The 25,305-nt window shown below is 42.7% G+C and overlaps 1 protein-coding gene across 1 annotated transcript; it reads right to left on the bottom strand.

Annotated features, from left to right (window-relative positions):
• Window positions 1-1,802: 1,802 nt before the first annotated feature.
• tmem214 (transmembrane protein 214) lies at window positions 1,803-25,236 on the bottom strand. Its single transcript, XM_080744351.1, has 17 exons — window positions 24,945-25,236; window positions 17,218-17,411; window positions 16,115-16,265; window positions 15,261-15,395; window positions 14,625-14,707; window positions 13,149-13,254; window positions 11,854-11,935; window positions 11,599-11,700; window positions 10,531-10,672; window positions 9,604-9,695; window positions 9,173-9,221; window positions 8,959-9,066; window positions 8,262-8,379; window positions 7,622-7,718; window positions 6,063-6,231; window positions 4,746-4,897; window positions 1,803-3,720 (listed from the first exon to the last, which is right to left on the bottom strand). The coding sequence occupies exons 1-17, from the start codon at window positions 25,111-25,113 to the stop codon at window positions 3,594-3,596; spliced, it is 2,076 nt and encodes a 691-aa protein (XP_080600477.1). The 5' UTR covers window positions 25,114-25,236; the 3' UTR covers window positions 1,803-3,593.
• Between the last annotated feature and the right edge of the window lie 69 nt (window positions 25,237-25,305).

Raw genomic sequence — 25,305 nt, 5'->3', positions numbered from 1 at the left:
CCCGCTTTTCCCAATGGCCAGCACGTCCCTGTTCCAGGCAGCTGAAAAGTCATAAAATACCTCCACTGGGCTTGGGACTTGATGACACCGGCCCCCAGTGTTAGGAATGTCACCGGGTCAAGCAACCTGTCACAGTCAAGTAGTAGAGAGAGAGATTAGAAGATTGCCCGGACGGCGGGAACCAAACTATAGTGAAGCTTCGCGCCATGTTGCGATCTTGTAGATCGACTATTTTCACTACTTTTCTATTTTTATTATTTTTTTATGGAATTTCTCAGATTTGTTTGTTTGTTTTAAAGTGTGTAAAATTATTTCAAAAAGATATATATTAAAAAAACATTTTGAAATATAGATCTATATTTTTTTATTTTGACTTTAGTCGTCACTCGTGACCCATACAAATCGGTCGTGACCTAAAAATAGGTAAAACGACTGGGTCGGCTGCAAAAGCGCAAATTCACCTTTAGGAGCAGTTAACACCACTCAAGAATATAATCCACTTTTTGAGCGGTGCTAACTGCTCCTATGTATGGCTTTGTGTGTATGAGCATGCGACTAATGTCATAGAAGGTACACACAAGAGAGTGACATCACCACAGCTGATGTCACTGACAGAACGGCCCATTCAAGGATATATGCATGTGTCATGTTTGATACCGCTCACTTCACGCTGGTGCTGCTGCAATTTTAACCGTTCCTACGTCTGGCTTTGTGTGTATGTCCATAATGTCTAGTACGAGACTAACGTCATAGAAGGTATGCAGAGGCCTTCACCACCACAGCTGATCTCTCTCTGACAGAACGGTCCATACAAGGAGATGCGTCGGTTTTGATACCATGCGCTGACTTCGCACGGGTGCGATTTCTGAGTGGTGCTAACCACTCCTACGTCTGGCTTTGTGTGTATGTGTGTATGAGCACGGATCTCCATGTATGGAGATAACTGATGTCACAGACAGAACGGCCCATACAAGGACAGGCCTATGCACGCATGTTGTGTTGATACCACCGCTCACCTCACACAGGTGTGATTTTAACTACAGTATGCTGCTGCATTGTCAAGTAAAATGACTGAAAATGGTAAATACTTGGGTATTTTCCACCTCTACTTGTTGCAGAGTAGGTGAGGGCCTCTGTATGACATCAGTCATCTGTGCATCAGTCATCTCCATATTTGGATTAAAAGGGGAAAGTACACACACACACACACACACACACACACACACACACACACACACACACACACACACACACACACACACACACACACACACACACACACACACACACACACACACACACACACACACACACACACACACACACACACACACACACACACACACACACACACACACACACACACACACTTCAGTGCACATTTTATCTTATCCTTTGTTCTCTTCACATTCTAATCATTGTCACTTAGCTCACATTAGTTGCCTCTTTATTCCACCACTTTTTCTTTTGGCATCCTACTAGTCCTACTTCCACATTCTTTGAGCTAAACGCTTTATGGTCATTAAGTGACATGCTATATAGAGGGAAACAAAAACATTTAAGTTATTTACATTTTTGTACTTTAAAATAGTATTGCAAATTTGTGTACAGTAACTGAAAGTATAGTTTATTATTATTCTGGACACCAGGTGGCGGTGTCGCACAAACTACACTTAAGGTTTTGAAGTAAGCTCTATTATTGATTGCTCTTTGAGTAGATGTGTGGGTGGGTCAAACTCCAGACATATTGTGACAGATTAGGAGCACAGATAATATAATGACATTGATTCCAAGGCACTGAACAGGGTTGAATACTTTATTATAAATCATTTACATTACAACGTAAAACAAATTAACGATTGCTGTATCCGTCCAAACATATCTCTTTTTGACCAGGAAGGGGTCAGGAAATGTAGCTGATCTGAAAAGGTTTGCTGTGGCAGACGGTCTGCCATGTGGAGGAGGGGCAAAAAGGAACTAAACTGTCGCACTGTGGCATACGAGGTGGAGGCGGGCATGAGGTTGATTACTACCCCATCACCAAAAACAAACATGCAGATCCATCATGCACACACATTTATACACAGAGATCCAAACTAGCCTTCAAGTATGAAGCCCAGATTAGCCATAAAGAAGCAGCAGCAGTAGTAGTCATCATCCACAGCATCGGTGCCCCTCTCTTCAGCTCAGTCTGGCTTCCAGGTAAGAGGAGGAAGAGCAGGGATGAAGTGAGATCAGAAGAGGGGACTGGATGACCAGTAGGGGGCAAGGTGGAGTCCTCTCCACTCACATTCTGAGACACCTCCATTGTCCTCAGTGGCTGTCCAGCCACCGTTTTGTTTATTCCTCCCTAGGGCTGTCACGATTAATGACATTTTGCATGACGATTAATTGACAATGAAATAATTGCGATTAACGATTTAATTGTGTTTTTTGTAGTTGAAAATTATCAATCAATTACTGACATATTTTACAACGTTATACTTAAAAAAAAGAACATCGATAGCGGAAATAGCCGATCTACAAGCGAGCTGCTATTTCTACTAATTTTTAAAATGTTTGAAAATATGAACATTTTTCAACATGTAAGCGATTATGACGATTATGACAAAATAATTGCGATTAAACGATTATGTATTAATCGTGACAGCCCTATTTCTGAGACACCTCGACCGTCCTCAAACAGTCGGCTGTCCAGCCTCCGTTTTGTTTATTTCTCCCCCCCCCCCCATCATCTTCTGAGGGAGTCAATCAGGCCAGCGGATGTGACCCCCCCTCCTCCATACTTCAACATATTTCTTCACGGCCTCATGAAGGCTTTGCATTGTTAATGGTCCGCTTGGGGGGGGGGGGGGGGGGGGTCCTTTAAGTGGCTTGATGGAGGCTTTGCACATACCTGACTCGAACACAAACAACCACACACGGACAAACATACTGTATCCGATCAGTCTTTCTGGTCGGTTAGGGTTAAGCTGGGGGAGACTTGGCTCACCCTCAAGTGTTGTGCAGACCAAACAAAAAGGAGGCTCTGCAGCTGCTTTAAGTAGTCTGGGAGGGATATATTCTTTAAGTCTTTATGCTGCCCTTCAGCGTGTTTTCACAGAAATACATTTTGTTTTAATTATTTATAAATAAAAAAATGCTTTTATAAATCATCTATAAACCTAAAGCGCTCTATAAATTCACATACATCTATAACCCGGAATTTAAAGAGCACAGGTGAAATTTGCAGTAGAAAACTCAGAGGAGAGGAGAGAAGAGAAGAGAGAGAGACAGAGAGAGAAGACCTCTGTGTCCAACCCTGACAAAAATATGTTGGTAGAAAAAGAAAACAACTATAAAATGACAAGCGGATTGATAAAAAGTTTGCCCAAAAAAAAAAAAGAAAAAAAAGACAAAAGAGGTCCTTTGTTTTTGTTAGGAGTCTTGCTTATTTCGACTCGAGAACATCGGTGTCCCGTCACGGCTTAGAGACGAAGGCAGACTCACATTGGGCCGGCGGGTGTGTGTGTGTGTGTGTGTGGAACGTGTGTGTGTATATGTGTGTGTGTGTGTGTTTGTGTGTAAGACCAATGAGCATCTGTACTCTTAGATCATGCTGGTGTCCACAGCTCCTGTGCCCAGGTCTTGACGGCAGCTGTGGTGTCTTGGAGGAGGTGCCACGTTGAGCTGGTGAAGTTCACAGCGTGGCTCTGTAGACACGACACCGATACTTCCCCACTGCAATGACACACACACACACACACACACACACACACACACACACACACACACACACACACACACACACACACACACACACACACACACACACACACACACACACACACACACACACACACACACACACACACACACACACACACACACACACACACACACACACACACACACACACACACATCAAAAGACAGATACACGCACAGCATGTTGTGCTTGGAAACAAAATTAAAGTGACCCAAATTATTTTTGAATTGACCCTTTGTCAAGTCCCGCCCATGGTTGTGTGCCCCCTCTTCGCACCCATTGGTTGCCGTTTCTTGGTTGGACAAAACATATTTCTCTCCATCCGCTACCATTGAAATAACGTGTTTTTCAGTTTCTTCGTATTGATATTCTGTGTATTATTTTAAACTTGCCGTCAGTAAAAAGGAGCATCTCAGGTGTAGTAATAGTGACTGGGCATGTCATGTTTTAGCAAATTCAACATAAACCACCATAACCAGGAACCAGGGCAGAAGAAGGCAGAAATAGCCTGCTGGTTGCTCAGTCAGAGAACAACCAGAAGGCTGGCAAAGCCAGGGTGAATTAGATCAGTGTTTCTCAACCACTGTGCCTGGGGACCTTTGGTGTGCCCCTGAGAAGGGTCAAGTGTGCCCCTTGAAACTGATTGAAAGCCAGTATTGTATTTATCATTTTAAAAATGATTTAAACTAGTGAAAACAGCCGATCTACAAGCACACAACGCCTCGCGGTGCGAGGCGTTGTGTGCTTGTAGATCTGCTGTTTTCACTACTGTTGTGCGACAGCCTTGTATGATGAAGCAGGGCTTTGCTTTGCGAAGAAAGGTACACATTTGAAACTTGGAGATACAAGGTTTCTTCCCGACAGTGACGATATTTACACCCCCGTATTATGTTGGTGTGCCCATGGATTCTTGGGACATGAAAAGTGTGCCCATGCAGAAAAAAGGTTGAGAAACACTGAATTAGATTGACAGAAGGCCATGTTTTGTGAGTACTGACTTGCAGGAGTCCTGTAGGCTGCTCCACACCCGCTGCAGCAGTTCAGCCGTGTACGCCAGCGCAGGCAGTATGTAGTTATCACGCAGCAGGATCAACAGCTCCTTCAGGTACTCCAGCACCTGCCACACACTGTCTGGAGTGTTGGTGTTCACCTTCAGGGGAGGCAAGCAAACACATTAACTCATACTCTGCGATCCCCGTTGAAACCGGGGATTTCCCGCTGTACCTCTCTGCGATGCCCGTCGTTCCCGGAAATTTAATTAGCTTTAATCATTATGAAACGATTAAAAGTATGATCTCTGTATATATCCGTTTCGGAGACTTTAGGCCCGCCCCCTAACTGTATCCGGTCGTATTTCCCGTTTGGACCGGATCTAGCTTTCCGTATCCGGTCTGAGCCTGGGCCATAGTCCCGCCTCCATTGGTTTACATTGTAACTGGCCGCGAAGCTACTCGACGATGGAAAGCTTGTTTTTCAATCCGATTTTTGCGTTTGGAAACTTTGATCCAGTCTCTACACACCTGGATTATGATCCCCGCACATATCGTGCATTTTGTGCGCGTACGTGTCCATGTGTTACCATAGCGCACAGTTGGCTTTTTTCAATGTTTTTTCATGTAAACACTGGCAGATAAGCAGGGATACAGCGTGGCAACGGATATGTCTATTTCAATGGGGTTTTTTTTATTCGAAAGCTGTCAACGAGTCTACACGTCTACTAGATGAGTCGCGCACAGATTGTGCACGATGCGTGCGCGTGCCCACGTTAAAAGGTAAGGACAATTTGGCAGCTGCTTACTACAGCTATGTTTAAAATGGCAGCAAAATTGTTAACAGAAAATAGTAATACTGTATATCCATGACAGTGAGACCATTTAACTACTTTCCTGGTGTCTCTATGTAGATAGAGCATGTCATTATAGACACCTTTAATAAATGTCAAACATTAAAAATAAATAGCCCGTCTACAAGTGAACAACATGTGACATTGCAACACTTGAGCTTGCAGACCTGTTATTTTTGCCACACGAGTGACACCTTCATACGACAAAGTATAATACACTATACCCAACTGACTGGATTCTGAAGGGTTCTATACAAGCTTGTAGATCTGCCTTTTTCACTGAATGTTAGCCCCAGAATAGAGATGCTAGGGTTCAATTGGTTCAGTGGTTATTTAAGTAAGTAAATACATTATATTTATATAGAATACTCTCACAGACAGAGTTCATTAAGTGCTTTACATACGATTGGTGTCTTGTGGTGGTTTTTTGTTATGTGCTAGCAAAATGCAACCTGTGCACACATCTCCTTACCCATTCTATGAACAGAGGTGTGTTTTCCCTGACCCAGAGGATGAGCTGGGTGCTTTGTTCCGAGATGAAGATGGCAGCGGCCTTGGTCTTTTCTAATCCCTGCTCCATGAGCGGACCCAGCACACGTACACTCTCTGAGTAGTAGTAAGGAGTGTTCGTCTCCAACCAGCTGTGAGGACAGCACGCGCGCACACACACGCACACGCACACACACACACACACACACACACCTATTTGAATCTAGCATTTAGAACAGAAATTGATAGAAAAGTACTCCTCTCTATTGCAGGCAAAAGTTAATTGAGAAATCCAAAGGCACTGCCTTTTCTCACCGGACGAAAAGCCATTGTTGTATTGACTAATGCATTGGCAATTAAGTTGCAATATATCTGCCTTCAACAGGGTTCATTTACTCTACAATGCAAGCAAGTAGATAGTTTTTCTTCTTGCGAGTCTTGTGAGAAGTGGGATCGACTGAATAAACAATATAAAAAAAAAGGTACAAAAACTATCATCTGCCACAATGGGCACAGAGAGCCGAGTGGCTAAGGCACGTATTATATAGGCTGTTATGTGGGAATTGGTGCATGTCACGCACCGACTCTCTCCCCACCTCCTGTTTCCATACACAATGTATTTCATCACTGTCTGGCCAAAACCTCTTAAAGGGGAAGACCACCCATTTTCAATATTGAAATATGTCATTAATATACCTTAGAGGAGTTGTGTGGAAATAGAAAAAAAGTTCCCCCCCTTCTGTGTTGCCTAGAACTGGAGGATTGATTTTGGGGTTTGTATTTTAAAGTACAATGTGTGATGTCATCAAGTTGTAATTTACAATACAAACCCCAAAATCAATCCTCCAGTTCTAGGCAACACAGAAGAGGGGGAACTGTATTCCTATTTCCACACAACTCCTAAGGTATATTAATGACATAGTTCAATATTGAAAATGGGTGGTCTTCCCCTTTAACTGCATTTGAGGTTTTTGATTTTTTTTTTGCATAAATCAGGGCTATTGAACACCCTTTACAGCTGAGTGTTGGTTAAAATAATATTGAACCAATGGAAAGTAGTAAAAAGTGCTTGGGACAAAACCTCCTAAGTCCTAACTCCCCACTTTCTGCCAAACCAGCTAACTCCACCCTTTGGCCCTCTCTTTTATTCATAAATATATGCTATTGAACACCCTTTACGTCTGTGTGTTGGTTAAAATAATAGTGAACCAATGAAAAGTAGTAAAAAGCCCTTCGGTCAAAAACTCCACTTGAGCTCATTTTCCCGAAAATTAACATCTTGGAGTTAGGAGGTTTCGGCCCGACAGCAGAGATTCATTTCCTGTCTCTACACTGAACTATCAATAAAGGCAAGAAAAACAGCCATCCTCTGCAACAAAGCCTGCTTACCATCACAGCAGAAACTGAACCGTTGCTAGTTGTCACAGACAGCCCTCCTACCTTGGAAGCAGCACCGTTTGTGGGCAGCATGCCAAAGACAAGCTGACTGGAAAGGACACTGAATCTTACGTTGAGACCTCCAATATGTCTGTGAGCACGTACCTGAATCCTTGTTTGGAGTACAGGGTCACCTTGCTCCAGGCCTGCAGGGACACAGCTGTCACTCCTGAGCTGTGCAGATACCTGGCTGTGGTGGAATCTGGAACGCACAACATGCACATGATGTCACACAGAGCACAAGACAACGTCACAGCATACAGTGGAAATCATTTCTTATAGGCCTTTCTGCTTTATTGTCTCCACCAGCCGAAGGCATGGGGGAGACCTGTGCTCGGGAGGGCACTGCTTCTAGTTGGCAATGAGACGGCAGACAGACAAGTTGGTGAAAGGTTACATGTCACAATCTCGTTTGGTCTATTCTGAGAAAAACAAATATCCAACAAACTAACATCCATGACTTACAAGCAAATGTCTTATCATGTCTTGGCCAGGTCTCTGGATATACACCCAAAATGTGAAAAACTAAGAGGTTATGAAACTTCTGAATGATCTGAGCATACATTTTAGATTTTTATATTCCAATCAATAACTAAATGAATCTAGCCTTAACCACATGAACCCTAGGGAACTTATTGTGGGACGAACATTTGGCGAAAATAGCAGATGCACAATCTACAAGCTCACAACGTATCTCAACAACAGGTCGTGTTGTGACTGTGAGCTATTAGATCCCATTACAGACCTGTGAAGGAGCCATGAGACCTGATGTCATGAGCGATGAAACCTGCGGCGAACACCAGCACAGCCATGAGCAGCCTGGACCAGGGGAATCCTAGACCACGCATTTTCACCTGAAGATTCTGGAAAGAGAGAGAGAGACACACAGGGTATTGATAAACAAAAGGTTCAATAATTGTACAATCCAATATTCAGTCACACAACCATCTAAATACCCTGCATATTTGCATAAGTCTGAAGACATTTCGGGGTGAATTTCCGTAACTAGGCATGGGTATGGGGCTATCGGCGGGCTTAAATCTGCTACAAAAGCTAAATTGCAAGATTGTGTAAAGATGGTTAAAAGGGGGGAAAATGGAAAAAAATTAAAAACTTTTTACACACTTTAGGGTACTGAATCCCATAAATCAGTATCAAACAATGTCAAATAATTCAGTCCTATTTGTAGCCAACTGTGACTGAAATTACAACTTTACAACTTTAACAGCTGCAAACATTTAATTAAGTTAAGATATTATTAATTTAATTAATTTAATTCATATTGTGCATTGTGCACATTAGGCTCAAAACTAAAGATCAGCTCAAATCTATATTCAAAATACAATTTGAAATAGTAAAAACCCAGGCTTGATTTTACGACAGAATTGACCCTACTCGAGTGGATAATCTGGATATGGCCGTGTTTGTTCGTTGGGTCTTACTTGGCATAGGCTGTTGCACTCCTGGAGGTCCTGAGAGTCTACAGTGTCTCTCATCTCCTCGTTGGTCACTCTGAATGACTGGATTGTTTCCTGAAGGTTCTTGCGCAACTAAAAATATTCAAGAAGAAACACGCCATAAGAACATTGCAAGTCCTCCTCATCTGTATTTGCCTCACAAAGCATCAGACTCGCTCATAGCAGCCAGGGATCATACCTTTGGTGGTAAGACATTCCAAGACTTAAGTAGATGGTTCAACAGTAGGCTGGAACAGAGAAGGGTAGAGAGGAATGTAAGGATGTGGAAACCAAGCAACAATTTGGTTTTGGTTAATTTGTTTCACATTCACTTCTTACTTCATATACAAATTCCTGAGGTGAAAGTGCAGATTGTGAAATCATAATTACACTTTACAAACTCTGTAAGATCCTGAGTGTTCTTTTAACGGAAAATGTAGAAGCAGATCCGTAGCACACCCATTTTTAGAAAATCTTTCACACTCCTATATTAAAAACGTACGTTTTTAAGCAGGTGCGTTCCTGAGGAAGGTATAAATGACCGACACATTGCTTCACATTACATTTTATTCTTGACTGTGCGGAGTGCATATCTTTTATTGTTGTGGATAAATGAATGCTATAACCCACCTGGACTGTGGTAAGTGTTTGGTGTACAGCTGCCTCCACACTCCCAGACTCTGAACATCCACACACAGACACTCTGTCATACTGGTGAGCAGCTGGAAGAATGACAGAAGAAGAGGGGTGGAGAGAGAAGGTTAAACATAATTCTTCTTTTCCTTTTACACTGACGGCAGAAACACTAACTATGCCGTCAAAAATACTTTAATAGCTATAGCTTCAGTTTGAGATAGTGAACACTGTATATTGGTGATTCTGGCCAGTGGTGTACACTTATATAGGGGTGTATGCAGAGCATTGTGAGCTTGCAGATTGGCTATTTCCATTATTGACACTCGAGAAACTCGAGGTGATTAATCAGACTAATAGATTTAGTCGATTATAGAAAATCAATTGCAGTATATTTTAGTTTTCACATTGCTATATACACTATGTCACTGCCTGGCCAAAACCTCTTAACTCCATTTTTGAGGTTTTTGGTTTTCTTTGCATAAATCAGGGCTAATCAGGGCTATTGAACACCCTTTACATCTGAGTGTTGGTTAAAATAATATTGAACCAATGGAAAGTAGTAAAAAGTGCTTGGGACAAAACCTCCTAACTCCACGCTTTCTGCCAAACCAGCTAACTCCACCCTTGGCCCTCTCTTTTTTTCATAAATATGTGCTATTGAACACCCTTTACGTCTGTGTGTTGGTTAAAATAATATTGAACCAATGAAAAGTAGTAAAACGCCCTTCGGTCAAAACCTCCTAACTCCACTTGAGCTCATTTTCCCGAAAATTAACATTTTGGAGTTAGGAGTTTTCGGCCCGACAGCAGAGATATATAAACATGCTTTTCGATTATTTAATTAATCGTAAAGGTAATTGAATCATTATTAAGATAATTGACAGTTGGGGCTGCGATAATGTGTACAAGACAGAGTCTCACCTCTCTCTTCATGTCCTCGGGGCAGTGTGGGGTGGCTCTGGACAGGAAGGAGGGTAGGTAGGTGTGCAACATGCTCTCAGGCTTGGCCCCGAATGCTAGAACTTTCAGACGAGGGTACAGACGTCTTAGCTGCTCCTGGAGGCTACACACAAGACGATAATACAGTACATTACCTGAAATGACCTGAAAAAGACTGGATTCCAGCCGAACAAAAGCAGTACAACGGTAACATCACTAAAGCAGTACAACAGTAACATCACTAGAATGTCTCATGATGTTCACGATGCACACAGCAACCTCTTAGCTGTGTCCGGTCTCTGTGTTTCAAAGACTGATGCCAACAAGGACAGAGCGCTCGGGTTTAAGTGTAGTGGGAGAAATATGTGAAAAAGGTGTTCACTTCCGGCAGAAAGCGTGAAAATTTGCACCTAGGGGTATTTGTGTGTGCTGAATTCAAAAATTGACGGTTCCAAGCACTTTTCTCAAATTCACTTTTCTCTAATTCACTTACCATACAGGGAAAAAAGGACCCCCCAAAAATATTCTTTAAATAGCATGTGAGGGGTCTATCTAGGGGGTTTTCGTGATTCTGAATCCATTCCAAGCATTTGTTTTGCACAAAAAACATTCCTTGGGCAAGAAATGGACCCCACAAAACTATGGTTTAGTGTTGAGTCATGACTCATCACTTTTCACAGTTGTGTAGGGTCCATTTTTAGCCCAAGGAATGTTTTTCGTGCAAAACAAATGCTTGCAATGGATTCAGAATCATGAAAACCCCCTAGATAGACCCCTCACATGCTATTTAAAGAAGATCTTTTGGGGGGTCTTTTTTCCCTAGTATGGCAAGTGAACTAGAGCCACCAGATCCCATGGGAAAAGTGCTTGGGACCGTCAATTTTTGAATTCGGCGCACAAAAATACCCCTAGGTGCAAATTTTCACGCTTTCTGCCGGAAGTGAACACATTAGCCTATTTTTGTTACATATTTCTCCCACTAGTGGTAATGTGATAAGCATCTAAACAGAAACAACTGATGCATCAGAGTTTGCATTGGTTAACATTTACCTTGATGACAGCGCGTTCTTGGGCATGAAGGCGAAATCCAGCAGAGGGAAGAACTCCTTTGGTCCCATGATGCCAAATCCCTTGGTCAGGTTAGCATGAAGTCTTGGATAAAAAGCAAAAGCAAAACCCAATATGGATACAGACTTACGATCACAGAAGAATCACATTTTAAATGTTTTCATTCAAAATGTTTTTTTCTTTTCCCTGAACATTTTCATCTATAATGCTAGATTTAAGTTTAACACAGACACTTACAAGAGAAGCCGTTCCAGATATGAGATGGCATAGGATGACAGAGACTTCACTCCCAGCACAGGCAGCATGATACCCAGCCACACTGAAACAAGAACAATATTTTGTCAGAACAAACCAAACTCCTCCATGCCATCAGGTTAGGTTATTATTCTCTGCATTTCAATTGAGTAGGTGCAGTGCTGCTGTGTATGCTCATGCTTTCCTTTGCCCCACACTCCTGTTGTGCAAGTTTATTCAAACCCCATTTATTTAAATGATCCAGTGAAAGTCAGCAAAAATGCTGAACGAAAGCGTTTCTTTTGGATAATGTTCACTATTCACAAAGACTTCCCAAACGTTGGAGAGGAGATTGCGTTCATCTTGAATAGGAAACTTCACTGAACCCTAGTGTCCATATTCTAAGAACTTTAGCCAAAAATAGCAGATCTACAAGCTCACAACGGCTCGAGCACAAATTTATATGAATCCAAAATACACTGATGATTGTGCTGTCAAACGATTAAACTATATGGAATCTATGAACAGGTTGTGGGGGTCCCTGCTTCATCTCTCTCTCTCTCCACGAAGGGGTCCTTGGCCTGAAAACGTTGAAGACCCCTGCCATAGAAGGTTTCATGTCGTCACCAAGGGCTCTTCAAAAGCAAGGCTGCTGACATGTAGTAAAGTGATGTGGCAGCAGCTGTTTGGCTGGCAGGGGTGAGTTTGGCACCCATTTCATTAGCACTTTGACCCAGAACACCCACCAGGAACACTTTCACCACAACGCGGTTGGGAAAGTGGAGGAGAGGGGAGCAAGAAAGACACACAGACAGACAGAGCGATCGGTTCATTCATTCAGACAGAAGCCTGAAAGAATTATAGCAGGGGTCTTCAACAGGGGGTCCTCAGAGGACTCCTTTTTTATATTAACCACTTGAACCCTAGTGTCCATATTCAGAGAACTTTTACCAAAAATAGCAGATCTACAAGCTCACAACGCCTCGCAGCGCGAGGCGTTGTGAGCTTGTAGATCAGCTATTTTCGGCAAAGGAGTTTGGTGTAGAGGGGAAAAAGAGCAGACTAAGTACAGAGTAAAAGGTCAAGTTTATTAGGTAATGACAGCTCAAGTGGTTAAATATCTGAAAACACTAATTGACATCCAAAATACCCTGATGATTGTGCGTTCAAACGATGAAACTATATGGAATCTATGAAAAAGGTTGTGGGGGGTCCCTGCTTCATCTCTCTTCAAACTAAAGGGTCCTTGGCCTGAAAACGTTGAAGACCCCTGAACTATAGGATTTGTTATGCATCACCTCGTAGTCCTTGGCTGAGGTCGTAAAATCCTGCCTGCCCCAAAGCCCACATAATGGTCAGACACTTTGCTGGACGGTTCTGAACGGACCTCAACAACTCCAGATACTACAGGGGATGAACAGGGAGAGGAGACAGGAATGTCAAAGTGTTAGAGAGGTCACTGCAGATGAACAACTGATAGCCAGAAGTAGATAATGGCAAACATTAGGACTGAAAATAAATTATTTTTATTGATTCATCTTTCAATTTATTTTTTGATTATTTGATAAATCTATGTAATCATTTTCCACCCAAACAAACAAACAAAACAATGGTACAGTAAGGTGATTAACTACTAGCAATCAAGCAATCTATCTTTGCATTTTACATTTTTGTCACGCTGACCTGATACATCCCTAATCCCTAAACCTATTAATCAATGACAAAAATGAAAATGTTGAAGGATTTTTTGTTACTAGCAGTGAATGATCATTCAAATTGATTCAAGTGAGTACAGACTTTGGTTGTGGGCTGAATATCCACATTACAATGTGTTGCTTAACAAGGCACCGATACTGAGAGGGCAGCAGTCAAGGGCAGTGGAGCAGTGCTAGAGACATAAAAAAGAAATACAACTAAAGTACCATGCATAGTAATACATAAGGACCGCAGAAATACACAAGAAACGGAGGGGGAGAGTCATTTAATCCGGTTGCTCCGTAGGTCCGGATGTAATTGTTTGTCTCCGTAACCTTACGGACAACACTCAACCTGACGGATCAAAACCGATAAAAACGTACGTACGCTTGAACTACCCGGCCGTGGCGAACTTTTGTCAACCGTGGCAGTAGTGAGGACAATTACTTATAACAGCAGTTCAGAAACAAACTATATGTGTCCCAACAAGAAATATAATTTTAGCAAGAAACGGTAAAAAAGGGAACGTCATTGCAACCAAGAAGACGTCATTCCTCACAGGAACGGCTGTGCATTGGCATGAGAATACATACACACAAACGCACGCGCACACACTCACACCGCCTCTCATCCAAAAGCGAGATGGGTGCAGTGCACTGTGTCGTTATTATTACTCAGTCTGGGTGGTTAAATCTGTACCCTCGCGGAGTTGCATTTACCGCGATAATGTTGCGACAGACAGCAGCTGCAGAACCAGTCCAGACTGTTACAAAACATCACGTCGGGTCGTCGGGTCAAGAAATTCTGTGGTTCTACATATTTTGGCTAAAAATGCTTCGGTTTTTACACGTGTGTGCTGTGCAGAAGATCCCCTCCATGTGGCGCGCGGCTCCAACGGGAGCAGAATTGGAGCGGAGAGTGGGTCGGCACGTACATAACGCATAGAGCAACTATGTATGTCGACGTAACTACCGTACGTACTGTCTCACCCAACGTAACTACCGTACGTACTGTCTCACCCAAAAACGTACACAAAATCAACCATACGTAACTATAAATGGCCCTTAAACTAAACTCACCTCCGGAAGGCTTTGGGTGGCTATCCTGGGCTTGTCCTGTAGGATTGCCTGAATGCAAAGTCTGTAGCCATGCAGTGGCTCTCCTGCATAAAGATAAAAGAAAAGGGATGAAAGTTGTGCTTAATATGTGATGTTACATCTTCACCGAGTCATTCTAGTGCCTCTCTGTGTGCACTGTTAGGAGTGTCAGAAATGTTTAGAGGAAAACAAAAGGCTTTTCGAGTGCATGTTATGCACTCTTAACAACTCTTTCTGTGCCAAGGGCCAAAATGGCCCCAAGGTAGATGTGCCAGGATTTTGTATGTTTTTCTTTACTATGCAATGAAAAAAAACAGACACAGTTGTTGTGATTCAGTGGCAAAAATAATTTTGTCAATCAGACAAATGGTTCCAGAGATAGAGCAGTTTGAATTAAAAAAAAGTGTCTCTCAATCAGCTAAACGAGGGAGCCAACACACAAACGGAGAAAAGCATCTATCTGATCTCAGGTCATTTTGACATCTTAAAAAAAAAAAAAGAAATGGGCCCATTGAAAAAAGCAGTCATGAGACGTCATTGGCATTGAGTGTCCCCCTACACAAAGCCACAAAAGCCAATAATTTATACTCCAAACATAATCAATGCCATCTACTGTACCTGTTTGTCTGTCCAGCTCCCTGAGCATGGTGTACACACAGTGGTCAAAGAAGTCTGGCAGAGTGTCGCTGCATCGCACCATGAGGCCCTTGATAACACTTCTTAGTTCTTTTCCTGTAAGGCAGTATGGGTAGTCTGGGAACAAAAGACATATGATATTACATGAAACTGAGTGTTGAAATGTACTGTATACCATTTCATATTTGACTGGACTGGATACGTGATCAAAGGGGGGTTGAGTGTAGCAGTGTTTGGCTTTAGTTTAGTGTCCCTTCCCGGGTTTGATGCACGTCGCGGGAGTACACCAATTACACTAGTGCCGGTGTCTTCAACAGGGGATCCGGGACCCCTAGGGGCTCCTCAGAGTTACTACAGGGGATCCTCCAAATCTTTGTGATAGAAACTTTTTTTCTCCTTATTTATATTAACCACTTGAACCCTTACGTCCATATTGGGAGAACTTTAGCCAAAAATAGCTGATCTACAAGCTCACAACGCCTCGCAGCAGCGCAAGGCGTTGTGAGCTTGTAGATCGGCTATTTTCGGCAAAGAGGTTTGGTGTAGAGGGGAAAAAGACCTGACTAAGTACAGAGTGAAAAGTACAAGTTTTATAAGTATTGACGGTTCAAGTGGTTAAATATCTGAAAACACAAATTGACATGAATCCAAAATACACTGACGATTGTGCTGTCAAAACTATATGGAATCTATGGGTTGTGGGGTCCCTGCTTCATCTCTCTATCAGCTAAGGGGTCCCTGGCTTTAAAACGTTGAAGACCCCTGCACTACAATGTCGATTGAAGGCACTGTGTTGCAAAAGCTAAATGGACGGCTCAATAAAAAAGCTGGCTGACCGTGAGCGTAGCTGCTGAGTGTGGGCTCGGGGTCCGGAGCGTTCAGCTTGATGTTGAGGTATCCTGCCAGGTCTTTAACCCACACCGACGGGTTCTCTGGGAACAAGGCCTGACTGCGCACCAACTGCTGCTTCAGCTCCCCAACATCCAGCTGAGAGAGAAGGACACCCAGGGCCACAGGGGGGGGGGGGGGGGAGAAGGACACCCAGGGCCACAGGGGGAGAGAACGACACCCAGGGCCACAGGGGGAGAGAAAAGATGGTACAGTTAAGAGATGGTGAGGAAAGACGGGAGAGTGTTTTTTGCTGGTGATTCAGTCCGAGTGTATCAAAGGGTGAGTTTGGAAATGCGCACCGGGTGTGGTTAGGGTTAGGTTTAGGCATAGTTTTACTGAGGTTAAGGTTAGGGTTAGGTTTAGGCATAGTTTTACTGAGGTTAAGGTTAGGGTTAGGCATAGTTTTACTGAGGTTAGGGTTAGGATTAGGGTTGGGTTTAGGCACTCACTACACCGAGCACACACCCGGTGCGCATTTCCGAACGCACCCTTTGATACACTCGGACTGAAACACCAGAAGAAAACACTTTCCCGAGGAAAGACAAAGCCGTGTATTATGCAATGATGACACTGTGATCCAGCATGTGATACTTTTCTGTCAAATTGCTTGCAGCATTATCGCTGTATTTGTGCGTCTTTTGAGAGTCTTTTTGAAATATTCCCCACCTGTTACCCTTTTTCACTTAGAAATACGTAAGTTAGTACTCTAGAAATGAAGTTTCACTTGAAAACATTAGCCTTAACTTATTTATACCTGACCTAACATCCTTGCAGTTGATCACAGTTTCAACACACCATCCGTTTCATTGAGAAATTCGCAGAATTAACCACATATATTAGACATGCTAGTGTAAATCAACTGGACATGGACACAAACAAAACGTAGCTGAAAACCCACATTCGACACGTATTATGCCCCCATTTTATAGAAAGAAGAATGTTCAGCCGACCAACTCAGGGATTATATCAGATGACATTTATTCTGACACAATCAATGACCCAACCTTTACTAATAAATAAAGTCCTCAGCTATTTGAGAATTACTCACAGCTTTGAAGGCCTCCTCCAGGTTCTTGTGAGGTGTGGGGGTGGGGGTGCCGGGGGAGACATTCTTCTTGGGCATCTTGTTTGACGGGGGCTTCTTCTGTTGAGACTCGGCAGAGGGCGGTACCTGCTCCTTGTTCTGCTTTTTGGCCATCTTCTCAAAGCCTTCGAACACCGTCTCTGATGTCTTCAGAGGTGCTGGAAAAAACAAGCCAAAACAAACAAAATGAGGCCGTGACAAAGATGTCAGCACACTACATTTGCTTGTAGCTTAAAAAGCGCAAGAGCTTTTTTCAGCTTTTTGTGGGCTTCTAGAATCACGCTTTGAGATTTGCCACCCCCAAACCATGTCCTGAACATTCATATTAACTCTGGCATTCCATGCCTCTCTCTCTCCTCCCCCTCTACTCTTTTCTGCCCTCCCACTATGGCTAAATGAAATGATGTTGCCTGAGATAACACTTCAACACTTAACTGTTCACTGTCTGTTACTGACTTTAGACAACATAACTGTTCAGACCGTTACGATACCGACTCGTGCATACTATAGACTCTTATGCACTTGCACATCAACTACTAGGACATAGACTGTTGATAAATGTACATATTCATCACGACTGAAATATATATACAGTATATAAAGTATACTGTATGATCATATTAATTCACTGTTGATAGCCTCATGCATATATCCATATGTATACTCAGTCATTGTTGATAAGTATTCATTCATGTAGTCAATGTGTATATTTATATTTACTGAAATATATGCCGACTCATTCAGAGATCCAGTGCAAATATTAAAGTAAACTTTATGTAATTTTGTTATGTATAAAATACGAATAAAAGAATATAAAAAAAACCGTCTTGATGATTTAAGATTACGTAGGTTATTGTTTCGGTTAATTCCCCAGCCAGCCCTACTTAACCTTACCGCTCACTTTTTCTTCTCACTGCTGTTGCTGTTATGACAATTAAATTGCCCTCTGTGTGAATCAATAAAGGTCTTATCTCATCTTTATTTATCTTTAAAAAAGGAATACAGTTTAGCTCCACCAAATGACCAAAGGGAAATGTTAACACACAAAAAGTTATGGATTGCAGCTTTCTGCTCTTAAAGGAGTAGTTCACCCCAAAATGACTTTTTTTCAATTGATTACTCACGACATGGAGACTTGAGTTCAATAATATTTTTTTGTGATTGTCGCATTCCCAAGACAAAAATGTTATTATAGTAAATTTCCCCCCATTGATTTTCCCAAATGCATTCGGGTCCCCATCCGGAATCAATGGGGGTACATTTATTGTAATCTAATTATTGCCATAGGAATGCGACAAATATAAAAACATATTATTGAACTCAAGTCTCCATGTCGTGAGTAATCAATAGAAAAAAGTCATTTTGAGGGTGAACTACTCCTTTTAGAGCAGAAAGCTGCAATCCATAACTTTTTGTGTGAATAAAACATTTAAATCAGTCTGTATGGTTATGATAATAGAAATGTTTACAACAACCAACACAACTGTGGAGGTTGGATGTGGACTCGTCTCCCTGCTCTGCTATCGAGACATTTAGAGAATAGAGACAGTGGTTGGGTAGGACCACTACTGGTAGTCAAGAGGTATTGCATCAAATGAAAATGGAATGTTTTGCCTTCCCCAAATTCCAGTGCTTGTGTTGGGGGCCCAGGTTGAAGGTTCAGATCCCACCCGGGCAGACAAGCAAGTTACGGATTACAGCTTTAATACTGTTCAGCAGGATCATTGAGGAGGTCTCACGTAGCAACACCAATGACGTTGCATGAATGTATGCATGCCTGAAAACTCACTCCCCCGTGCTTGAGTAGAGGGTGACAGTGACTAGCAGTTGTCCCATGGTCATTCTATACGCTGAGATGGCTAAAGCTATATCTGGGGAGCGTGAGTGTAGAAAACAGAGTTCATGTGGGGCATAGAAGGGTTCGTTGCATCACAGACTGACACCAACCAACAAGACAACACATGTGTTGATGAGTGTGTGATCCAATTCAAGAATGGAATTCAACGATTGATTTTAAAGTGAGGTTGTCGACTAGGCTTAAGTTTAGCTTGATGCACACAACTTTGTCGCTTGCCTAAAATAACCAGAAATCTTGAAGAACTGTGATCAAATAGGATATTTCCTATTTGATACAACCAACTCAACGTGTCCTGTAGTGTGGTCCCAGACCCGGAACATAGTATGTTGTAGTGTGATGGTGCATGGCATTAGGGCTGTCACAATTATTACATAATCGTCTAATCGTGATTATTTGACATTATCGCAATTATTTTGTCATAATCGTCATAATCGTGAATGTTGAAACATTTCCAAAATAGTGGAAATAGCAGATCTACAAGCTCACAACGCGTCGCATCTATTTCCACTATCAAAGTTATTTTTTAAGTAGTAAGTTGTCAGTAATATGTCAGTAATGTATTTGTATATTTAGGTTATGTGTCATATCTACCATATGCAACTTCAAAGCCTAAAAGCCAAACAGAAATGTAATTATCAACGACAAATACACAATTAAATCGTTAATCGCCAATTATTTGAGTGTCAATTAATCGTCATGTAAAATGTCATATCGTGACAGCCCTAAGTGTGATGGCGCATGGCATTTGAAGATGAGGCCTGTTGTGCAACACACTGGTAAGGTTCTCTATTTGTTTGCTCACATAGCAACAATGTCTTTACAGCAAGCTGGGACCGTTGTTCACCTTGAGATTTTAAAGTCTCCAACAGCATATTTATCAGAGTATACACATACACTGAAAGTGACACATAAGTACTTTGGTACAAATAAGAGGTGTGTGTGTGACTGTATACAAAGTTAAAATAACAATCTCAAAAAGGTTAGCAGGAGTGAAAAGAAGAATGCTATAACACCCAGAAATGAATCGTCATTCTGTCATTCTCAAACACGACACAAGGTTAAACTTTTCAAGGAGGTTATCTGCGAGAAAATATAAAAGTTCTTACAATGGTGTGGTGAGGTGGGAAGCTTGCCTTAGAATACGTCCTGTTGGCATTGTGATGATAGACTACTCTCTATGTGTGTGTAATTTGAGTAGGCGTTTGCCGGCGTTCACCCAATGTGGCCCCCAGCAGAGTGGCCTGGTATGGATTCTCACACTAGCAGAAGAATACCTTTTAGAATGGCTCATATTTATGGCTCACATTTATAGACACAAACAGACACATCCCTCCTCCTGTAGGACAGTAAGAACCGTGTGTATCTAAAACCCACCATGACACAGTTAAGCTCTGCCCACGGAAGCTTGTGATTGGCTGAACCGGAGGTAGGGAGCGCTCCGTTGTGCTCACTTGGACCGCGCGGAGGTGCCGAAGCCATGACAGAGGCGCGCCGTCGCATGCGACCTTCGCAACGCTCGACGCGGCGACTCGCTCACTACCGCTCGCTCTGCGGTGTCTCACATGGCTCAAGGTTGCCTGAAACAGTGCGCCTCCGTCATCTCATCTCCACCGAAAACAAGCGCTCCTTTACAAGAACCTAACTGTATGGTAGTGGCTTTAGGATTCACGCATAAGCCAATACGTCCTCCTCTTCCCATTGCCTGTTTTGCAAGTCAGATGTTTTCAAAACATCTGACCGATGCCAACTTTCCATCAGTCAAGAGATTCTCACTCTTTTTTCTATTATAATAGGCTAATCCACACGAAGCTCTGAGAGCTCCAAAAATAACAATCCATAAGAAATGTTTACTACTTGAACTTGCAGAGACAGAGACAAAAAACAGGTTTCCTTAGGGGTGACAGCCGTTGGTTCAGGAGTTGATTCAGTGGACACAGCCGGCGTGTCCATTATCTTTACAGTGCAAGTCTTTCATAGTAGCTTCTTTGCAGTCAAAACTGGTCACATATTCTTTATTTTATACTAATATTCAATCATACTTTACTATCCCTGACTGATGTTTTTCACTTTTAAATGTACAGTAAGAAACACATAGGCTATAGCAGCTTCCACCTGAGAACTTATAAAGACCTGCACCTCCCCAAATCCTATTTTTGGTGTGGTTCATATTCTTTTCCTGAAGCATAGCATGTGAAAATTGTAGTTGTTGTAGCCTAAACGTAATACCCTGAACTCCTTGCTGTGTCCTTATTAAGCTTCCAGACTATGACACACAACCGTGCTCCCCTATTGCCAAAAGTCACATAGACTTTGGACCAACTGATTATCTGATAAAGGTGGTGCACAAACAAGTATCAGCCACAGAGATAGTAGGTCTGATCATTATAATCATGAATTAGCTTTTGCCAAGTGAATTATCTAGCAACGCCCTTTAACACAGTACACCGTTTACACAGGGGTGTGGAGTGCACCTCCCGGTCACCAGCACTTTCGCCTATAACATTTTCGCCTTCACGCATTTGGTCTTTTCGCGTGGCTTTTTCACCGTGGAGGAGAGCCTTTTCACCAGGCCTGTCTGGTCGATTCACCGCTGTTGAAGAGCCATTTTGCCTACCCTCAGACTGTCCATGTTTGCTTGCCAGTGGTGTTACCTGTCAAACAACGGTGACGGCTATCCTATGCAATGCCACTCCATAGAAATCACATTAATAGGCTACAGATTAGAAGTTAAAACTATTGGAATCATTTAGGGCTTTGCACAGGGCAAAAAGTCCACAGTCCGGTCCTCCTAAAGCACGATGTTATTTCTCTCTGATGCGTATGCAGAGAGCACAGACTGGGCAGCTCAGAGTGCCAGTGGCGTCAGTAAAAAAAAAGCTAAGGTATGGCAACATAAAACTAACCCTAACTCTACCCCCAACCCTAAACCTAACCTCAGAAAACTTTACCTCAGTAACTAACCTGCCGACGCTAAGTAACTAACCTGCCTTACGCTAAATAACTAACCTGCCTTACGCTAAGTAACTAACCTGCCGACGCGTCGGAACAGCGGATAGTCGGGATAGTGAGCGGACCCCCCTGTGGATAAGGTATGGCAACATGTTGCCATACCTTAGCTTTTTCTGAACTGACGCCACTGGACACCACTGTCACAGTCAAAATAATATGTAAATGACAAGGGTAATATGGAACCATGGACAGCGTGGGCGAAATGGCTCTTCAACGGCGGTGAAACGGCCAGATAGGTTAGGTGAAAACACTCTCCTCCACGGCAAAAGTGCCCCGCGAAAAGACCTGGCGAAAATGTTAAAGGCGATTAAGCCTGACACCCACCTCCCGATTTCTCTGACCAGGGAGGGAACAAATTCTTGAATTGATTGTCTTTTGAATATAGAGGTTGTAAGCAAAAGACCCCAAGTCACCCCGTTTATCTGTCTGCCCGCAGTTGCCACTGGCACTGGGCCTGGCCTGAGGTAGTGAGTGACTACAACTCCTCCAGCCTACATATATTTCATATGTGGCAACTTGGCAAGCCTGTGTAATGTTTCTGCCTCTTGGCCAGTTTGCACTTGTCAATGTGATTCTGTTGTTCAATAACATATATTATTTCTCTCTCTTCTTTGTCGCTCTTCTGTTGTGTTTTTCAACCACTGTGCCTGGGGACCTTTGGTGTGCCCTATTTAACATTTTAAAAATGATTTAAACTAGTGAAAACAACCGATCTACAGCTTGTAGATCTGCTGTTTTCACTACTTTTGTGCGACAGCCTTGTATGATGAAGCAGGACTTTACTTTGCGAAGAAACGTACAAATTTGAAACTTGGAAATACAAGGTTTCTTCCCGACAGTGACGAATCTATTTACACCCCCGTGTTATGTTTTGATTGATTGATTGAAGAATTTATTAGAAGTTTGCAATAGAAAAAAGTACAGTTTCATGACAGTACAAATCACTGGTACAAGGTCAACTAAAAGGAGATCCTAGAAAGCCGAGGCTTATTTCCACAGGAACCACACTTTAAGTATCTCATATAACATTGAAAGACAGACGGATAGAACATAGTACTTTATCTGTTGGTGTGCCCATGGATTCTTGGGACATGAAAAGTGTGCCCATGCAGAAAAAAGGTTGAGAAACACTGCTGTACAACACAAGTCGCTTGCACAGGCAGGCCCACTCAGGCACTCAGCAACAAATGTGACAGCTGTCATTGTGTGTTTCTTCGAATATTAGGATACAGCTGCAATTTATGGAGTTGAATGTTATCTCCCAGTCCCAGAACAACTACAATGATAATAGAAATTATGACTGGAGCTGGACTAGAACAGGCTACAGTGATAGCTGTGACATCTTAACGTTATTGCTAACTGTGATGACGTTTCATTTGTTGACACACTGCTAGCAAACCCCCTCCACATGCTAACTGACCAGATAGCAGCTACTTCACTTACTAGCACTTCTTGAGGAGGGGAGGCAGGTTGTGACATGATGAGACACTAAAAGGTTGTCTTTATTAAATTGGAGTTTCGATTTAAATACCGTAACAGTGTAGTGCTGCTAACCATACAGACAGACAGACAGACAGACAGACAGACAGACAGACAGACGGATGTCTGAACGAATGCCTACCCTGTGGAATGAACCTGAGCATCAAGCTAGCACGAGAGCAAGGAGCCTATAATAACCTCCACAATATATTTTTACACTTTACAAAAACGACATATTTTCTTTAAAAAAAAAAGAAGTGTCGACACAAGCAGCGTTAAAGTTTGTTTCGGTTGAACTTGACGTCGTTTTCCTGTCGAGCGACGATTAAGTTGACCGTTAAAAAACAGAAGCAGTTGCTGTCCCCAGCTTGGATGCTAAAGCAACGTCCAACAACAGTTGTGTACTTCATCCATTCCTATAACTCGAGTCAAGAGTATACACATGTAATCAAACGGGCCTAAATCAGGTTACTTTGGTATATTCTTTTGTGTTTAAAATGATTTTGTCGTTCATTACGTCTCCTCTCGTGTTTTAAATGAATGAATGGACGGACGGACGGACGTCAGTTAGGGGTGAGGCAGGCTGCCACATTAGCCCAGGGTTTCTCAAACCAAACGTTCACATTTCAACTAGGTCTCCCCTTAACTCTGACAGTGTACAAATGGAACCAAGTGGACCCGTTAGGGTTCATTTGGTTCCATTTGTACACTGTCAAGAGTTACAGACTTGTATGGGTCTATTTAGACCCCCATAAAGGACCCCCAACAGGGTCCCTGAGATCCACTGTGACAGATTAGTCATAGCTAGCCCTGAATACATGACGGTCATGTTTCCCCCTCAACCTCGCGACCAGTGAGGTTTTCATAATGCAACGGTTTGAGCTACAAAAACGTCAGATTTCAAAAATAAAGTGCTTACCCGAGTCTCCTTTTACTCAGAAATGACGCCGTTCAACGATAATTACATGCCGCTCCCGGATTGTTTAATAAAAAAGCAATTTTACCCTCTTATCCCCTGTATTTCCCCCTCTAGTGGAGAGTCTCGTCATCGCATCATCGCCGTTCACTACAGTGAGCGAACGGCGATGACGCGACTTTCCACTAGAGGGGGAAATGCAGGGGATAAGAGGGTAAAAATGCTTTTTATTAAACAATACGGGAGCGGCATGTAATTATCGTTAAACGGCATCATTTCTGAGTAAAAGGAGACTCGGGTAAGCACTTTATTTTTTTAAACTCTGACGTTTGTAGCTCAACCCGTTGCGTTATGAAAACCTCACTGGTCGTGATGTTGAGGGTGAAACATGACGGGCTAAGATTAAGAAGACATTATTAGCCTACTTACGTCGGGACAGCAGGTTAGACTCGGTCAGGGCTTTCCTTGCTCCCCCACCGCCGCCGGACTTGACTTTTCCCCCTCCAGGGTTGCTGCTCTTCTTGTTGCCTTTCACCACCTCCCACTTGCCGGTCGCTGCCGCCGCCGACGAGCCGTTACTGTTGCTGTTCGAAGCCATTTTTGTTCGTTTTTTAAAGGAGGGGAATATGGATGGATGTTTGGTTATGTGTGTGGCTGCTGCTTCTTCCTCCAGCCTACAGTGTGTGTTGGGTGAACGTTAACACAGTGTGTGTGTGTGTGTGTGCGTACTGCGTGCGTGCCGTGATGATGGTTTAAAAAGCCGTTGCCTTCCCCGTGCCACGTCTCCTCT

The sequence above is a fragment of the Nannobrachium achirus genome, assembly GCF_963921795.1.
Source record: "Nannobrachium achirus genome assembly, chromosome: 16".
Lineage (NCBI taxonomy): Eukaryota > Metazoa > Chordata > Actinopteri > Myctophiformes > Myctophidae > Nannobrachium > Nannobrachium achirus.
The sequence above is the reverse complement of the archived record's forward strand: the minus strand, read 5'-3'. Positions and strand labels throughout refer to the sequence as shown.